This window comes from Chaetodon auriga, chromosome 5 (assembly GCF_051107435.1).
Source record: "Chaetodon auriga isolate fChaAug3 chromosome 5, fChaAug3.hap1, whole genome shotgun sequence".
NCBI classification, from domain to species: domain Eukaryota; kingdom Metazoa; phylum Chordata; class Actinopteri; order Chaetodontiformes; family Chaetodontidae; genus Chaetodon; species Chaetodon auriga.
In genome coordinates, this window is record NC_135078.1 from 23,529,037 (window position 1) to 23,549,089 (window position 20,053).

The window sequence follows — 20,053 nt, forward strand, 5'->3', positions numbered from 1 at the left end:
GTACCGAGAGGGGAAACGAGAGTGAGCAGGAGAGACGCACAAGAATGGAAATATTCAGCACAGTACACAATAAGAGTTTAATTATGAATAATACCAATGGTTCTTTGTTCTCACAATGAAGCTAGCTATGGTTCGCCTGGCCTTTGGGAAATTGTTTTTGGCTTCCATATGGGGGCAGCTGTCTGTCAAAAATAAACGCTTAAAATCATAACATGCCACAGCAGGGATAATTACAGGATAAAGAACAATGCAATTATGTATGTTTATTTGCAATATTGGATAGGTATTTTGCTAAAACAAACTCTGAGGCTATTGCAGAGGTTAAAAACGTAATTTCAACACTCAGTACTGTCATTTGCTGCTGCTCAGATACTAATGATTGGTGACTGAGACCGTTTTTTACAAAATGACATCGACTGTAACTCAAAATAAAGACAGACTGTATACTCTAGTCACTCATTGTGTATGCAGAAATGTTCCTGTGACAGGACAAAGAGGGAGCGTTGATCGTTTTATTACCGGTGTTATTCAAAAAATAAACTCATTTATCTTATTTGCAAGTACTGCCTGTGCAACCACAATGTCACATAGCTTACTGCTCTGTGACATGAACAGTTGGAATGCTAATGAAAGAGCCATATCATTACAGTGCTTGACACACAACTTAAACAAAGCAATATGTTTTGGGTTTTAGCCTGTTGAGGTGAGCGGCTGATAAAGAGACAAAAAAACACCAGTATCATCCTTTTTGAATGAAATGCAGTAAGGAGTTAACACGCCTAATAGTTTGCAGTTAAAGGACATCTTGAGGTGTGGAGCAGACGATCTCTGCAGGCCACAGAACTCACAAACACAAAGCCAGCTGGTCTGATACAGTCACAATACTTCACTGTTTGTATTTGCCTGACCAGCAGTGAACACAGGCTCTGTCCACCTTTGGGAGCTGCTACAAAAGAGATGGATGCTAAAGCATTCGTATCCCTCGTGCCCCATAATAATGAGCACAGCATGCTATGTGCTGAACTGTCCAACTGGCTTTCAATTATCCAGGGAGAGGAAGTTAACAAACATATGATGGCTTCCAATCCAAAGGCCTCAATGAAGTGAATCTGGAAAGAACTATACTGACCTAATAGGACACTGAATGACCACAGCTGGAACAGATCACGATGGGTCATGATTCCCATGTAGCTTGTTGATATGAAAACTGCGATTCAAACAACAAAGCTGACAGCCTTCATGCTTCAGCTTCTCGTGAATATGCGCAGTACTTGCACAACTGACTAGAATCACTGTACAAATAAATATAATTTGACACAGAAAATCCAATAATTACAACAGTCAGTAGAGGAAAAAGTTAAGTATTTCAGACTACAGCCACCTTTCATGAAGACAAACCCTCAGCAGAGAAACTTCATAGCTACATTATAAAAAGTAAGAAAAAAATCCATAAAAACCCAAGGCTATATATCGCTGTTTAAATGGGATTTTACAGCGATAATGAACACCTTGGCTTTTCTCAGAGTAGGAAAGAGCCTTAAGTGAAGCACTCTTTTGCAAGTTCATATTGCATCATGTTGACTCACAAACCGCCAAAACTATAATGAGAGAATAAGTATTAACAAGTAAACACCCAGTGCTGTATTTATATAAGCTGCCTCTATTCACATACTAATGATTTGCTTGTTACAGTAATTATCGCTGCGAGACCATACCGGAACATCTGCATTGATTTACACTCTGGGAGAGCAGAGAGAGGGAGGGAGAGGCTCACAATCTGGAATTCGACTTCGAGAGCTAGACAACAATCTGTTGATGGTTATTTTGGTAATTGTCCATAATTGATGTAAAACACAGAGAGTGTTGCAGAAGATTCTAAATTACGGATTCTGTAGCTCGGGGGGTCATTGAAAATGGGCAGTTGCAATGAAAATGCACATACAGCATCTAATAATGTGAGTCCTAAAAGAAACTGGACAGCTGGTGGGAGAAGACGAGGTACCCAGGCACACAGCTTTCACTTGACTGCTGGAGTAAATTGTTCTTGGCAGTCAAAAGTAATGATGTGATAAATGATACAGTCAGTTAAATAAAAGAACTGACACCTGACATGAAAATTAAAATACGATTGTCTTACACAGCCATTTGGGCGTTTATTCTGCATATTTCTAAATGTGTGTTGGTGCTTAGTGGATGAAGTAAAGTACACATGTAGTCAGTTAGTTTTGCTTTTTACTGCACCGTGCACATGCAAGCACCCAGCACCCATACACTGATAACACACCAAAAAATACTGTTATAGTAGGGAAACATTTCTTGCTTAGAAAGCCAAAATGTTAAGAATAAGTCTGCCTTGTTGACATTTGTTCTAACATATGATTATCTTTCTGCCGCAGAAAAGCATGAAAAGAAAACAGCTAAAAAACAAACAAATCAAGAAGCAAAGTCCAGTAAGTGTTGATGGAGAAACAGACGAGAGCAGCACATCATCATGACCCAGCTCCTCTGTGTTGACTGGTGGAAAATGCTAATTCCAAGGTCTTTGCCAATTTAATTGCTTAAATGAGAACACTGTGTTACTTTTTAAACATTAAGATCCAGTCAGGATAGAAATGATGTCATTGCCGATCAATGATTGGTGTTGTTATATAGAAAAAATTAAAGCTACAGGGTTGATGAGCGTCCTTTCAGTTTGCCTCATCAAAGCAAACAAACCTGACATACACCACCTGACTGAATCTCCAGGTAACGTATTTCTTTTGTTTTGGTTTAATGTGACGTTACTGCAAGCTAATTACAACCGTACTAATTGTGCCTATTACTGGAGAAGAAGGAGAAAACAGGTCGGTTCCAGCCCCACTTCCTACTTTACTTTATGCTGTTTACGCTCATTATTTGAAGATAGGTCAGTTCAATTTATGCAGCATTAAAAGACCCCCTGCCCCCTGTGGTCTTTCAAGTGCTCAGACTGCTGAGCCAAACTCCACTCTGAAAACAGGTCTATTATGGTTGGGTCATATTTTCCTCAGTAAAAACTTTATTTACACCATCACTCTGGCTCTTTCTGATTCGGTTCGATCTACAGGCACAGTCAGTGCACATATCATTTACTGAGTGACATCATCTAACCTGTGATGAAGTGTCTGCCACAGACATACACGTATTGACTGGCCGGGTCCCCCGTTTTGCCATTTTCATCCTCTCTGCGAATGACCCGCAGCCACATATCTCCTCTGTTAGTGTCCAATGCACCAAATGATTTTTGTTGCAAAGTAATCAGTCAATACGTAAAATGACAGTATTCCATCCTATGCAGCCTGGAAACTTTCTCTCTAGCTCTAGTTGCTCTCTGTATTTCTAAGGGCCAACACCATAACTTATTCAATATACCATAAAAATGCAAAAGAAAAACACAATTCAAGTTTTTACAATCATCCATCCAGAAGAACTCATCAGAAATTAAGTGTAACAAACCTTTTTCTCCTCTGGAAGACCATTAAATCTGCCTGATTATACATACATATATATATATATATATATATGTATTATATAGCTAATGCTAAATTCTGCTTCAGATAAGGCTTCACACTGTAGCTGGTGATGAATGCTGCATGTATGTGAGGCACCGCACTGTACAAATATCAGGCTCTCAAACACCTCTCTCTGTGGTTCAAGAGGGTTTTGGCGTGGCTGACACACAGTGAGGAGATCCTCAGCACGTGTTTTGACAAGTGAAGAGCTCGCTACATAATGCAGCTCAAAGCAAGGTGAGCGGTGAGTCTGCAACACACGGGGTAGTCCAGCGCGTCCTTGTTCTGCTACCACCGCATCTCTAATGAGACCCGAACAATCAGCGTAAATCTACGGCGCCGCGTTGCTCAGTCCAGCCTGACCTCACTTCACTCTCGGCTGAATTAAGGGAAATCTTTTACCTTCATAGCTGTGGATAAAGAATACACACTAATTATGGAAACATCTACGAACTAGGGCAAGCCTGCATGACCTTGGACTAATGAATATATATGAAAAGAATATGGCTGCTGCGGCTCGTACTGTTTGACGAGTGCGGATAAAAACACTGATCCATTTGACATTTGAAAGCATGACCTCTGACTTCAGCTAAAGAAACTACTTTGCTTTACAAAACAATCTACCATCAAACACATTGCCAGAGAGAGCAGTTTAAATGCCAGACATGTTATAGTAGAGTACTTCACTCTCTTTACCTTATATAAAGACGAAACAAACTGACAGCGAACAAATGAAGCACTTCTCAATCAGATTTCCTCCATAGTTTCATCTTTCCGGCTGAATTATATATATTTAAGTGCATTAATGCATAAATTGGCCTTCTTTGCTGTCAAAATCACAACGGCGCTGTAACAAAATCCAACACATGCACATCAACACTTGAAAAAACAAAGGTTGTGTGATGTCACCTAGCCACCCTGGTCAATTAAACACCTCCCACTACGGGTTGGCATCACTCAAAAGGCTCATTAACCCTTCTGACCAACCACCAGTCACAATCAGAAAAGCATCCCGTCACATTGGCCAATCCCTACATGGGCAACGCAGGTCAACACCCACACAAGTGACAGGAAATTGAATTGCTGGAGAGAATGTGGTCTGTCTGAGCACTTGAAAGACATTTGTTTATTCACAGCTGGTCACACGGCCAGACAGACTTTATGGGCTTAAAAATAAAAGCAAAGGTGATGCCTAATGTAATTTTATCAAGTGGAAATTACTTGTTTTTTGTACATCAGTAATGTATGAGAGTGATATGAGGTAAATATTCTTCCAGGCGGTGGTTGCATAAATCATCTCGAAAGCGCAGCACCGATGAGCTGAATCACAAAATTCAGAATTTCTACCCATTGAAAGATTGAGAGATTTACTGAAATATATATCCCAGATACATCACATTTGGATCTTTGAATCAATGTGGCATTAACTTGAGCGTACGAGCACGCCTCATAAAATGAAACCGGAGCGGCGATACATTGCTGAAGCGTCTTTGTGTGCTTGTTTTTCAGACCACTAGTCTTAATCTACTGGGTTGATCTCCCAGTTCCCGCGGGATTATAAAATGTCTGCAAACCTCCAAATATTTGAGGCAATCAACAACTCAACACGCATTTGGCGTTAGAATGCAAGACTGTGAAAACACACAAACGAATGGATAAAAAGGAGTGAAATATGAAGAGAAATAAGGGGATCGGAGCCGTGCCCATTTCGGGGGTGTAAAATATGGAGAAGTGTGGATCATTGGGGGAGCTGCTCTGCCTGGGGGAACAGATGAAGGGAGGACACTCTGCCAAGATCTCTCCACTGGAGGGGGAGCTGAGGGACTGGAGCTCTATGGGAGAAAGAGTGTGCGCCTCGCATGCTGCTCTCCTCAATCTCAGTCTCACACGCCTGCATTGACACGTCCCAGGCTCTCTGCAGCGGAGGGAAATTGCTGCTGACAGGGCCTTGCAAACTTTCACAGCCATTTAGAAAGACTTACTCCCACACTTTTGTCACAGGCATTTATTGCACAAGATACATGATATGAAAAATTAACATTTTTTGAACTTGGCATCCTTTTTTTCACCAAGTTAGGCTTAAAAACCATTCATAATTTTTCAGCCTTGCGATCGGCCCCAGTGCAGATGTAAACACAAGACATGCCAAGTGAGACCCTGAGATTATGAAAATGCACAATTTTCAAGAAAAAAAAAAATCAAACACTACTTCATAAATTCGTACCATATGAGTTCTTAATCCAATAACAAATGCTGCCCGTGTCGCCATCGCCAAAACACACAGTGCTGTTTCTAAGCGCGAGCAGAGGTTACTGCAGACTTACTGTACCTGCACGTCCACGACCAGCCAGTGCCTCCAGTGAGCAGATGTTGGTTTGGTGCGGCTTGGAGCATCAGGATCAACCATGACCAGAACATACATCTTTTTCTGCAAAACGAGGGAAATCCATATATTATTACTTTTAATACAAGTGCGTTACTACAGCACCTCACACGCTGTGATTGGCCCAGAGGCAGTTCCAGTAACAGCGGAACCTGATCCCTTTCGCTTTCTAAATGCAGCCATGAGCTGTTTGTGCATCACATTGCCCAAGGCTTGACAGCCATCTCTGCAGCTCACAATACTCAGTTTAAATACTAAAAAACAGATGCTTCACTTTGCTTTTTGGCTTTAACTTATTGTACCTAAAAATGCTGCAAAGTGTGAACGTTATTGTCGTCGTAAAACGTGTGGCTTTGTTTATTACAGACACTTGATTCGTTGACTGCACAAAGCTGACAAACCCAGTTCATACCAGAAGGTTGCGTTTGCCTTTTGTTGGCTTGACACATAATCTTAACACAGCCGTACTTCAGCTGTCAAGGCTAAAATGACATGAGACAATATTGTTGTAAAATAGCGTGAAATAAAACAGTTATAAAAAGACATGAGAACATGTTCTGCAGCCATGCTAATCACCAACACACACACAGCAAAAGTACAGCTCTGTCTGTTATTCCTTCAACTTAAAATCATTACTGTGACATCAATAAAATGACAACATTTTGGATTCGATACCAAATCCTCTCGTTAACATATTCACAGTAACTTTCTGCCACTTACCCAGTATCTTTGTACCCCTCAATCTGTCAATAGATAAAGTGAGAGAAAAAGCATCCTAACTAACACTTGATCACAGTTATTGGACGTTGACTTGGCGGCTTAACTGCCGGAAAATTTTTCATTCTGTCTGTCCCTAAAAGTTAGAGAATTATGAGAGCAGATTGAATTATTGCGAGAGCACATTTGTCATCCCTGGTCTTGTGCCCAAAATCTGCCAGACCATATGATGGGCTTTTTTTATTTTGTTCACTTCCTCTACAAACAGAGACATTAATCGAGGCTGCTTCAATCCACGATGTCCTCTTACTGTATATGTACTTTCAAGTGAAGCAAGACCATAATGATATCGGCTTTAATACGTATAAAACAGATGCAGCGTTTCTTACATCCTTACACTGACTGCCAAACAACGCTGTCTGTGGTGCAGCTTCATATCAAATCAAACGCTCGCATGTAAACATAAACCTTAAATTTCTGTTTGTTGGGTCCTATCAAGACATTCTTAAAGGCCTCTGAAAATTATCGTAAGCCGATGTACTTGAATGAGATAAAGAGGTAGTCATGTATTTTTCTGCAGATGCTCATTTTCAGAAGGATTCTCTGCCTACCTGACAAGCAGTAATAAGCGTAAACAACTAAGCCTAATAATAGGATAATACTGTAGTCTCAGCGATAGTGCCTGCAGGTAACATCCAGACACACCAGCAACAATAGAGCCTCCTCCACAGCCTGTCAAAAGTGACTCTATATCAGTGACCCCCCCGGGCAGCTTACCAACCATGACCTGTTGCCTTCTGAAGAGTTGTAATCCTCATTTGTACATGTTTGCTACCAGGCAAAGACACTGTGATAATGTAGTTACACTAATATTTAAGTCAGACCCTGATGCATTCACAAATAACATGGTTGCAAACAACAGCATGCGCACACACTCACACACACGCATATACACACACACACACAGACTAAAAGGCAATTTAAAGCATTTAAATTAAAAATGACCTCCAGTCACAATTATCACTGAAAGGAATAGCACTTTATTGGATATTTCACGAAAGTTACCATGGATAGAGATACAGTGTATAGGACGAGCTTGATTTTCCCAAAGCCAAATTTAGAACAACATTAAGAGCATTTCACATTCATTTCCAACTGTAACAACAAATAACATGGCCTACTTATGGTGGGCACTGAATTTCAATGATTTCTGCACATATTTACTGCTTGAATTTCTACCTGTAAGAATGTGGTTGGTCCAGCTGGCACGGGCAGCAAATAATACAAGAGGCTCCCTCCATGGTTGCACTTCACACATTGTGGCATGTACCCTTCTCTCTTACAAGGACATTTTTTTCTCCATCTGTCAAAATCCACATTAATTACACACAGATATGTGTGAAAGACTCCAGGGAAAAACAGATGCATATTCTGCCATCTGAAATAATTTATCAGGGCTCGAACAAACTAAATGTATATCAAAACATGTTTTAATGGGGCTAATTCTTGTCACTGGATACTGGAAGGCACACGTTTTCCAAAAATATGTTATCAGTGGTAATAAGTAGCACTAATGAGGAAACTTAACATTTGAGCCTTGATGGTAATTTGAAATTTAGATTTACTTCTACGCTGCAGCCACTCAAATCTGTCACTGATTGACAGTTCATGTATTTCGGAGGACACACAAAGCTATCGGTAAATTGTTTTAATGTTCCTTTGTTTAATCTCATGAATCTAATTCATTTAGATTATTGTAAAGGTGAAAAGTCATCTGCCCACTCTGGTACGCTCTGTAATGTGTCTACAGGATATTAAAAATGTCATAGAATCTCAGGGCGCAGAGCAGAAGTGAAATCTGGGTAGGTGTCGACCACAGACCACAGAGCTCCATGAGGCCATTATACAGGGGGGGATGCGAGGCTCCTGGGTGTGGGCTGGAGGTGGGGGGAGATTGAGCCTGCATTCTCTTGGGATTAACCTCCCACTGCCTGCTGTGATCACAGCAAAACGGCCCACTGGGACCACACCTCAGACGCCGGGCGGCTGGAATAAACCCTGCAGCCGGCTGGCCGCCTTTGTCACGGCTGCTGGTCAGCGGTGGAGAGGAAAGAGGGAGGCGCACTCTTCTGTGGCACCTATGGAGACTGAGTGGGGGAGTCATTTACTGAACACATGAACTCAATAGCTCTGTATTATTATATATCATAGAAATGCAGATGTATCTTTTAAAATACATTTTATATTGTTGTATTTTCAAGTGATGACATGAAACTCCCACTCCATGCCAATAGCATCGCAGATACAGTATTTGCAAAACAGAAGACAGTGAAGAACAAAGGCAGAGGAAGACGAGTGTCTCTGAGGACGTAAACTACTGGCTTACCTTTGAGTGAACTCTGCTGGGGATGAGAATCAGAGAGATGTCTAATCGCTGCTCTCGTAGAGCTGCCTGGGCTATCGAGCCCGGCTCTGCTAACTGATGACACCACGAAGGGCGAGAGTGAGTTAGCGAGAGGGAGGGAGGGAGGGAGGAGAGGCCCCACTGTGAGTTTACAAGTTCAGGCTTTATCCCTGACCCAATACCCAAACAGTGTCGTCCGTGCAGCTGCCTATTAATATACCCATTGCTTTATCCTCCCAGTTCTTCATCTCCTTCAACCTCTGTGCACAGAACCCACAATGATTCATTAAATGGTCAACTGCGCTCACCGCCCGACCCGGGGCAAAGCAACGCCTCGATCTCAAATCCCTGTGTAAGTAGCAAAAACACTTGAACTCGCTCGGTAATTAACAGGTATCTGTGTTGTGATTAAGAGACGGTGATGGCTTAACAACCATCGACTGCAGCTTAGAGCAAGGTTGAAAGATCGATCCATAAGTGCAGAAAAATAAAAACTGTAAGAAAACAGCAGTGGATTTTTCCTGATGATGAAAAAAAAATCTAATTTCTCTCATTTCATTGTTTTTGCATCCAAACGGTATTAAAAAAGACTTCAAATTAAGCCGATTATATAATCTAGTATCAAGTGATTTTGTAGAACATATGTGTGGACATTTATATGAAGGATACAGCAAGAGAAGCAGAAGAGCGAGTGATGCAGAGGGTTAACAGTGGCACCGCTGTCAGGGTCAGATAAGGAGGTTCATCCTGGTGGAGGGGAGGTCAGGGGTCAGCCAGGCAGGAGTAATTGAATCCTGACCAGAGAGTGGGGGGGGGGCGTGGACCCAAAGATGAGATGGAGACAGAAGGGGGCTATGGCACCCACCTAGAGGTCACCAACCTTACAGGTGAGAAGGTCCTGGTTGTCATTAATAACAGCTGCCCCCCACCTCTCATCCGCAGAAGCTTTGAAACCTCATTGTTTCTCACTGCAAGCAGCATTAGAAAACCTCCTTCATAAAGGCCAGATCGGTAATCTGCCACAGGGGAATTGGGTGAGGGAAAAAACTACGAATTTTGGGGAATACTGATGCACAGTATCTTGTCCCATGTACAATACAAATAAAACAGGGACCCATTTGTAAAAACACTGCTCCGTAGTGCTACCAGTGGTCAGAACATGTAAAGGTTTAAGGTCATGACTCATCGCACAAAGCACTTGGTTAAATGTAGGGAAAGTTAAAGGTCTTGATTAAATACTTGGTTACTTCCTTAACATTTAACTGAAGCTTTCCAAGGCCTAACCTTAACCAGAGGCTTTTGTTGCCTCAACCTAAACAGCCTCCTTTATTTTAACCAGTCTCTTGCACGTTCCCCTATATTATTTAAAAAAAAAAAAAAAAAAAAGCGCCATTAAGATAGAATATTAGAGAAATGTAGATATTAGGGAAGCACACTGTACATTTCAAACACATGCACATAAGGTCAATCAGCTAAAGGTGGTGTTTCGTAGCTGAAGCAACATGACGTTTTAGATGTTGTATTTCAGCAGAGAGCAGAGTAGCATCTATTATTAAATTCCATAACACACAATCTTAGTGCGCCTTGCCACTCTGGCGCAACTTGAGTGCTACTGATGCTTCTGAGACTATTAAATAAGACGATTTGGGGTACTACAGCTACTGGTTTAACATTCAGATTGATTATTGACACATATAAATGATATGCAAAGAGAATGCCAATACTCCTCAGTGTGTTCTTAAGCGCCTCACACAGTGCGGGCTGCTCACTACCTCCAAACCTGCCTATTTTTAACTCAGCCTCCCTCCCACACAGGAGTGGAGTGTGAAGTGGCTTATAAATCCACACTTCGAGGAGCCACATGGTCAAAGGAAAGTCACATGTGGATAGAAATGCATAGTCTAGGCCTAAAGACAACACAGCTACTAGATTCCCGCTGGGTAGCCAAACACAGGAGTGAGCTACAGCATGAGGAGGCAGCGGTTCAAGAGGAATCACAGCGGAATATGAAGCACAAGTTTACATAATTACATAATCACATTAACACTTTTTCTGTTTAAACATAAAAACATGTACTACAATGCTACATTTTAATCAAATTAACACATGACGGAAGGTAAGACGAGACCAGGCAATATTGTATTAGCCTATGGATTCTGCACGTTCAATGTAAATGTTGTCTGTCTGTGTGCCAGTAGCAGTTTCTCGACACACACATTCGTTTTGGCCTCTAAAACCACAAATAAACAGCTCTCTGATACACTGATAAAACGTCTGAATGCAGTCTGTCCTGAACTCTGTTTATAAAGCCTTGTACTTTCATATTGCAGTTTGGAACTGCCATGAAGCCACAGCTAACAGTAAGATGGTTCACAGTCTGATTGAAGCTTGAGGGGGGTGAAGGAATTAGTAGCAGCCTAGGGAACCATTTCTGCATTTCTCTCAACATTGAGGACTTCTTTCACTGCACCATGCTTGCGAACACAGCCGTGCTCATGTTAAGCTTATTAGTCACCCTGGATGCGATCTTGCTAGCTGAGGCTTTCAACACTTTCTAGTTGTGGCTTTACACACATACACCTACTCACTGCCATGAAAGCATTTCTGCAAATGCACATGCTCAAACACAGTAACTACCACTAACAGGTACTCTGAAGTAACATGCAGCCAGGCGCTGGAATATGAGCCTCAGATCCAGCCCGTGCTAAATGAGGCAAGAGGGAAATATTTTTGTCATGTAGTTTGGCTGCTGAGAACACAACACAGTCAAACAGGGCAAATTACAGCACTGGACTCATATCCATAATTAGTCTGTCAAGCATGTCACACACTGAAAAACATAGATCTGCTATTTTACCACCAAGTGCAGCCTATAAAAGTTAATGGTGAGCACATTCTAATTACTTCACCAGGATTTGGGAATCTAAATCAACTATTTTGATTCTAAAAGTACTAAGGGGAATTTGGAGAAAAAGAGAGGAAAGCAATAAAGATCTACTGGGATTAGAGGATGTTTTGTTATTGTACTATATGTGCAACTGAAAAGAGCGAGTTTATACGGGGCATGACATGAAATTTCAAAGCTGTAAACACCTAAAGCTCATATATATATACCTAAAGCCATTTTTCTTCCCATTTGTGCTTTATTTTTGCGACAGTGACAGGTGGAGAGATGAGAAAGGCAGGAGAGGCAGAGGGGATGACATGCAGCAAAGGGCCTCAGGCTGGAACTGAACCTGGGACTTGGTCCGTCCTCTTCCAGGTGAGCTACTGGGGCGCGATAAAGCTCATATTTAACATGTGTTCTAAAAATGAAAATTATCTGGGCCATCAGATTGTATTTTGGCAGCTATTTCGTTCTTATGGAAACCAACTGTTCCATTTTCTTATTTGGAATGAGAAGGGTGATAGCTTGAGCAAAATGATCAGTCTTGTTTATTTTAATAGGAGAATAACTGCTATTGTTGCATCTATTTTGAGACACATTTTTAAGGACCCAAGACTTTATTTAAATGAAATATATGAAAGGCTTACAACAGGTCCACTTAGAATCATCACACAGCCGACACAATTCTGAAGACGATGGGATGCATGCTGCCATGAAGGGAGCTTAGTTGTAAGCACTCTGACACCCATTCCTATTTGGCCATCAGAGCTGTTAAAGGTGTCAGGCCTGTTCACAGGCACTGTGTGTTTCACCAGCCAAGATGGCTTCCACATTTTTTCTATCATGATTAATTATGGTTTCTGATGGTAGTACAGTGAGAAAGTGTAAATTATTCCCACATTTTCTTGTGCCCTCCGTTCAGTCACTGTTGTGTAGGAAGATGCTATTGACGCCATCCATGGATGGCGACCAAAAGGCATCTACATGGGGTGGCAAACTCTAGTGCCTATTAAGGGGTGGAAGTGGTGGTGGGGGGTGCTTGGCGTGTGGGCTGAACCTAGTCAAGACTGCCAGTTGACAGGGCCAGATTTTCCAGTATGGAAGAGTCTTGTTTCAGTGGGCGATGCTGGGTGTTGGGAGACTGGGAGAGAGGACTGCCCAGGGCTTGGAAGCTTGAAACAGAATATTTCAAACAGACAAGCACCGTCTGTGTTCCAGTGTCACCAGCCCACCCGTCTGACAATCAGGGCCATGTCATCACACGGGCTCTGAGTAATTCAGGGAGCATTCTTATCACCTTAGAAGATGTGGCAATCTTAGACGTCAGAGCAGTCAGAGGTCCCAGCAGCAGAAATAGCATTGAACGAAATACAGCGCATGGTATGGAGGACAAAAAAAGAGGTACAGTAAAAATGTTCAGCTACGGGCAAAACATTAAGAGCATGAATAGCAAAGCTTGGTGAAATGCAGCCACAATACTGTGCTTTGCTTTGAATCCTTTACAAAATCCACAATATGTCTTTAAAAACACACACTGCGCATGCAGCACTGAAAATCCTTAGTTTTGGAGAACTGGTTGAAATAAATGATTCGTCTGACAGATCATTTTGTGTATGTTGATATATTTAGCGCTGTCAGAGAGGACATCACAGAGAATGGCACTTATATCACAATGCAAAAACTGTTATCAGAGGAGGTACAGGTTTATGGTTCAAGGGCTCGTCCATTCATAGAGAACAAGCTCAGCCTCTCTGCCTGACACACTGATAAAGACAGCACAAATGAAACAGCTCCACAGCTCCATCTTTGCCTCTCCCCAAGGGAATAATATATCACCCATCTGAATGTGGCACATATTGAATCATTTCCAGCGTTGATGATTCATTTGAATAAATCAGCCTTTTTTATTTTGCCAACTTGAACTGATACTGAAATAAGGAAAACTGAAGTCACATTGTTAGATATGAGGAAGGACAGGTGTTAGAGTGTTCTATAGGACTGCTAATCCTAATCCCCTTTCAAGCAACAATTAATGACTACAGCAATAATCTTCCCGTATATGTTGTTGCAATTCCTTTTTGACTGTCAACCATAACCTGCCTAACTCACATAGACCAAATCCAGGGGGATATGTCGCTGCAGGCAGATAGGATCTTATCCTGGATTTGCATAGATAAATGCACAGCAATAATTCAAGAAGCACATGGGACAGACGTAGTTTTGACCTGAGATATATTCTCGACCTGACCATACACTATTGACAAGACCTGCTCTCAAGAGCTTAATTTTCAAATCCGGCTGATCCACAGAAAGAGGTCAACATGTTATCTGCATTAACTCGTAACAAATATCAAATATTTAAGGAGAAAAACATTAAATATGGAAGCTTCCTAAACAAAAACTTTCAATGTCTTCCACAAAAAGCTACGGATGCACAGGATCAGCCTATCGGCAAAAATGAAAAATCAGCAGCTTGTGCAATGAAAGGGTTATATCCGCATTCAAGCTAAGAGACATACTCTAACATACACAGACACAAATCCTGTTGAGCTGAGCCGAGCAGAGATACCCTACCAGCCCTCCAAGGCACAATTAGGATTTCACGGGGGGAAGAAATCTACATTCCTGCACACATGAAAAAAGTCCTTTCTCCCTCCCCACAACAATATCAACTTTTTACTCAAGGAAAAACCTGAAGCACCACTCGATAGGATTTGGACAAAGAAATAAAAAACAAAGCCAGAAAAAAATCTAAATTTAAGCTGCAGTTGTTAAAGAAAAAATATTATGGTTGAGGAAAATCCAGTCCTAAGCCTCCCAGTTCCAATCAATTTCTCCTATTCTCTGTGATATGAAGAGAAGCAACCACTCATAGTTTGTTTGAAGTGCTCGTCTGTGTGGAGCTGTGCTATGTTCAACAACATTTTGTATGGACAGCCTCAGTGTATGATTTTAACACCTGTCAGACATTCATAGAAGTACGAGAGGTCAAGTACCTGCCAGTCTGAATAAAGGAAGGGACAGAGAAAAACACTACATTTCATTTCATGATGTACCCCAATAAGTGAACACATTTACAGAAACACATCCTAGTTAAATCATTATGCCACAACACGTATAGGACAATGATTATATGTTCTCTGCAGGAGAGGGAGGGAGGAGTAATCACTGTGTTGTCACTCTTTCGCAGGTTAATTGCATTGAGCGTTACAATAATTTCTATCATAAATCTAATACAATAATATTCTCTACTTTGCAGCAGAAACATTTCCTGCAAACTGTACTTGTATGTTATGCAAACTTTCCGATGCAGAGTAAATTATCTCATTATCTTCTAAGGTTTGGGACATTACAGATAATAACAAACTGTGTTAATTCAGTGATACAAAGGCAGATTTAAACTCTTTTTTCCGTGTATAGGGAAAACATTCAATTTTTTTTTTTTATATTATTGTGCATCATGTTTTATATTGTCATCTAGTTTAATCATTGCGTAGTAAAACAACTTTGTTTAGTCAGAGGACAACAACCTTACATTCTTTTGATGTATGTATTACCAAAACAGCTTATGTAATGTTCATTTCACTCATAAAGAAGTTGGACCCATATGCAGCAGACAAATGATGGCAGTCAAAATCACAGAACTTGTACTGGATCAAGTATTGGAGGCCAGACAGTCCAAGTGCTGCTGAACCCAGTAAATAAGGTTCCGGAGGAGAAACAAAGGCAGGGGACAAAGGGCAATAATGCACAGGTTTCAGCAAGGAACCTGAAAATTTGGACAAACCAAGTCTGTAGGTTACCAGATTGATGTATTTGGCAATCCTGAAAGGACCAATGAAGCAAAGGGCAAGCTATTATGACTGTACAATTGTCACAATTAAATGGTGAAATACCGGTGGAAGAGATCATGAATGTACTGTGTACAAATTTGGTTCATGTGAACCACTTATCTCCCTCACAGGGGTGGTGTCAAAGTCCGCTGGAAACGTCCATGGGTTTTGAACACATCCCTCATCATCATCTTTGCTGTCAGCTTCACAGTGAGTACCTTACCCCTGGCTTCATGGTTGGCCACCAGAACACTTTGATGAACTTTGGTGCATGACATGCCTGGGTGTACAGTCAGTGTCTGGGGTGGACCAGGAGTGATGCTGCTGACAATTTACTTTACAGATGGTCAAATGCTTTCTGCACCTCTGGAGTCCATTGTAAGTTCCTGAGAGAACCTTGAGTCAAAGTTGCAATGGGTGCTGCATCAGAACTGAAATTTCATATGAATTAGCAATTGAGACTGATGAACCTCAAAGACTGTTGCACATTTTAGTGGGGTAGGTTGAGACCACTCCTACACTGTTTTCATTTAGCCTGAATCCAGCTGAATGCTTGAAGAGAAGATGATATAGGCCAGAAAAAGGCACACTGGTGGTGTGGAAGTGACATTTCTCCAGCTTCACTGCAAGATGATGCATCTGGACATGATGCAAATGTTCCTCAAGTTTCCTTGAATTCCTTGAGATTTCATCCAGGTAGACAAGCACAAATCTGTTAAGCATATCCCTTAGAATAGTATACAAAGCCCTGAAAGACAGCTGAGCATTTACTAACCTGAAAATTATTATTCCACTCTCTTGTATATACTTATTGTTTTTAATTTGCATACACTTATTACACTACTCTATCCGCTTTATCAGTGCTGCTGTAAACTGGAATTTCCCCTTGCAGGACTAATAAAAGGAATATTGAATTGAATGACCAGATACTTATAATGGCCACTTGAGATGTTGGAGTTGTCTACATTGTGCAAATCCAGATTAGTGAACACTGTGGGTTTATGGAAATAAGAGGTAAAGGGTACCTGTTCTTGACTGTAACCTTGTTGAGTCCATAATAGTTAATGCAGGGACACAGTCCTCAGTCCTTTTTTTCCACAAAGAAAAACCCAGCTCCAGCAGGTGAAGTGGAAGGATGGATGGAAACTATATTGGAGAGCCTCCTTGATGTAAGTTTCTATGGCTTTAGACTCTGGCTTAGAGAGGGACAACAATTTAACTCTTGGTGGCAGGGCTCCAGGGAGGAGGTCGATGGCACAGTGTGAAGGCCATTGTGGTGGCAGAATGGTAGCTCCCTGCTTGTCAAAGAGATCGGCCAGGTGTTGGTATTGTGGAGGTAACCTGGAGAGCTCAGAGAGATCCTTGGAAACAACAAATGTAGACTGGCTTGTTATGACTGTTGAGATAGAGACTGGAGGGTAAACACAGCAGGTAAGAAAGAAAAAAGACTCTAGACAGGCCTGGATCACCAGCATACCGTTAGGGAGTTCGAATCAAGGGTTTGTGAAACCTGGGATTGGCCCCAGGTGTAAGAGAAGCAACTAGCCACGACAGTGTTGGGTCTCCAGGAGGAGAGACTGCAGGTGCTGAGCTGAAATGCTCTAAAAGTCTGTAAAACTGTACTTTCTGTGGTAAGGCATGGTGCATCCCAAGCATGGCTCCTTGATTGGCAATTGCTTCACATTATCTCTCATGATTGGCTTGTTTTTGTTGTATTGTTCATTTCACTCAAAAGAAGAAGTTTGAGTGAATGCAGGAGACAGAAGACTGCAGTCAAAATCACAAGGTCTTTACTTGAAAAGTTTGGAGGCAGTAATAGAAATTAAGTAAAGTTCTCAGGAGCAAAATAAACAGAGGCAAGGCTATAAAAACTAAAAAGGCAACAGAGCACGTGTGAATAGAGTGACACAGTGTCACCAAGCAGAATCAAAACCAAGCACTGAGCAACAAAAACTAGGGCTTCAAATTCAAGGCTGAACAAGACTGGGTTGAGATGATGTGGGGACTTCTCCATTCTCTGTGATGCTGGTCAGCCCCACTACCTGCTGCCACCCTCTGTTCTGGCTGACCCATGACAAGTCCGGGACAGAGCGTAGTAAATGAAGTCAGAAAAACATAACTGCAGTTAGTTAGTGCAAGAAACTAGAGTTGAAATAATCAATTGATTATTTGATTTAGCACAAAATGAATCAATGAATCCATTTGAAAACCTGTTATTGTTTAAGTTTTCAAGCATGAGTAACAAAAATTCTCAAGCTCTCCCTCTCAGCTCTGACAATTTCCTGCATTTCTTTATCCTGTGTGATTGTAATTGAATAATTTTTGATTTTGGATTGGTTGAACAAAACATAAATTGTTATAGACATCTTAATCATTTTATGATATTTTGTCACTATGTAGGGCCATAGTGGACTAATGTACATGCCTGTTTTCAAGATGTAAAAAAAAAATGTTTCAGTAACAATTGAGCCAAAGATTGTGAAAAAGTGAGAAAACCTGCTATGAACAGCACAGTGGCAAGTAAGCTACTGAGTACAGGCATTATGTTACAAAGGAAAACCTAAACCAAAGCAAGGCACACAACACATTTAAGATAAACTTGAAAACAGAACAGACTTTTAAAGGTTTTGTGGTGGTCAAGCCTAAGTGTTGATGTCCTTGACAAAAGTGGTACATTGCTGTTGCTTTGGCTGCCTTAATTTGGTGACTAATATAACAATCCTTCACCAAAAACTCTGTTTATCATAAAAAAAGATATTTATCCATGAAAAGGACATTTTTTTAAAAAAATGCCTTTATATTTCAGGCAACTCTTTAAGCTCTTATAATAAAATTAATTATGCTTGTAGCACAGCCACATTTACTTTGACCCCATCATGTCTGATTTAACTTTGACAGACATGAAGCTAAATACCACGAAGACAATAAATGGACTCAGGCTTCAGCTACAATGAATTTCTCCAAGTTTAAAATTACAGTTCTACTGATGTGATGTGGCAAGACTAATGCCCTAAAGCACATCCATAGAGCATTATGCCAAATAAGGACATTAGCGGTACTTGAGTTTGACCAAGACCTTTTAGCTGCCCGGCCTGTGAAGTGGTGTTTTAAGGAAAAACACATTGTAACCGTCACTACTGATTCTCAGATTTGTGTCGCGTCTGAAGAAAAGGTTAAGCACATCGTCTATCTGAAAATGCCCAGATCTGCAGTCAGGCATAAAGTTGGCACCCAGATAAATCATGCCATCACTGTGCTTCAGTTTTCTCATTATCCATACCTCTCATGACATTCACAGAAAGAAACAAAGCATCCTGCCAACACCTACTCTGTGAGAGAGCTCTTTCAGTTCAGCTCAAAAGCTGAGAGCTCCAAACCTCCACACCACAGTGTGGGCAGTTCTGGCAGAGCCATGTGCCTAAGAACACTGACTGAGTGCAACAGTTGGACTAATAACAGAACAAAAAAAAATAAAATGGACGCACAGCGGGGACAGCCACAGCTCCACAGCTGAGAAGCAGGTTGACTTCTGCCCACCTCTCTCTTATTCAAGAGCGTAAAGATGTCCACAATGCGTCTCAGGTCTTAGTGCCATGAGGGGCGGTGAGCTCGCAGCTTCAGCCACTTCAGGGTAAAGCAAATCACTTTAATATGTTAAGAAGATTAAGCTGGATAAATGTCTAGATACATTTTTTGAAAAGCCACGTAAATCTGTAGTGTTTTTATTTGGGGAGGGGCGGGATGTGAGTCAGTTGAGACGATCAACACAAACCCACCAAAATGCAACGCGATTGGCTAGGGAAAATTGGGCTTATTTGAGATTTTGCATTTTAAGCTTCTTGAATCTAAGACCATCCCACCTCTTTCTTATTATTTTTAACACCAACCTTTGGGACAACAAAACTATAGAAAAAAAAACACTGGTCACATGTGCCACTGCTCTCTCGGCTTAGACTTAAGTCTCGTACACAAAGAAGAAGAGAAAGAGGTTAAAGTTGAAGGTATCTAAAGTGAAGTACTTCAAGGGCTTTCAGGATCTCTGTGCATTTTTCAGGTAAATCATTCAAGTCAAATTAATTAATTGAATCAAGTATATTCTAAATACAAAATGGGTGGCTGACTTCTTTTTTCTATCTTAAGAATTAGCAATCTGAGGGTGTCCGCCTGTCAGCTCGCTGTGCTAGAAATTGAGTGTGAAAACGAAAGGGAGAAATGGAACAAATAACGTAAAGGGATTAACAAATCATTTGCATAACATTTTCTCTGCTTCCAAACTACAGGATCAGGAAAATGACAAGG

The 20,053-nt window shown here is 41.2% G+C and overlaps 1 protein-coding gene across 4 annotated transcripts in view; it reads right to left on the bottom strand.

Annotated features, from left to right (window-relative positions):
* The window catches only part of pebp4 (phosphatidylethanolamine binding protein 4), a 54,901-nt gene that overhangs the window by 25,533 nt on the left and 9,315 nt on the right, over positions 1 to 20,053 (bottom strand). For 2 of the 4 annotated variants that reach the window (XM_076731601.1, XM_076731600.1), the window contains one exon: positions 5,860 to 5,958. The exons of 1 other annotated variant lie outside the window; for it this stretch is intronic. In XM_076731601.1, coding sequence (XP_076587716.1) covers positions 5,860 to 5,958 — 99 coding nt within the window. Of the gene's footprint in view, positions 1 to 5,859; positions 5,959 to 7,869; positions 8,778 to 9,016; positions 9,125 to 20,053 lie in introns of those variants that run through there. One more of the 4 variants, XM_076731602.1, reaches the window with a different exon arrangement.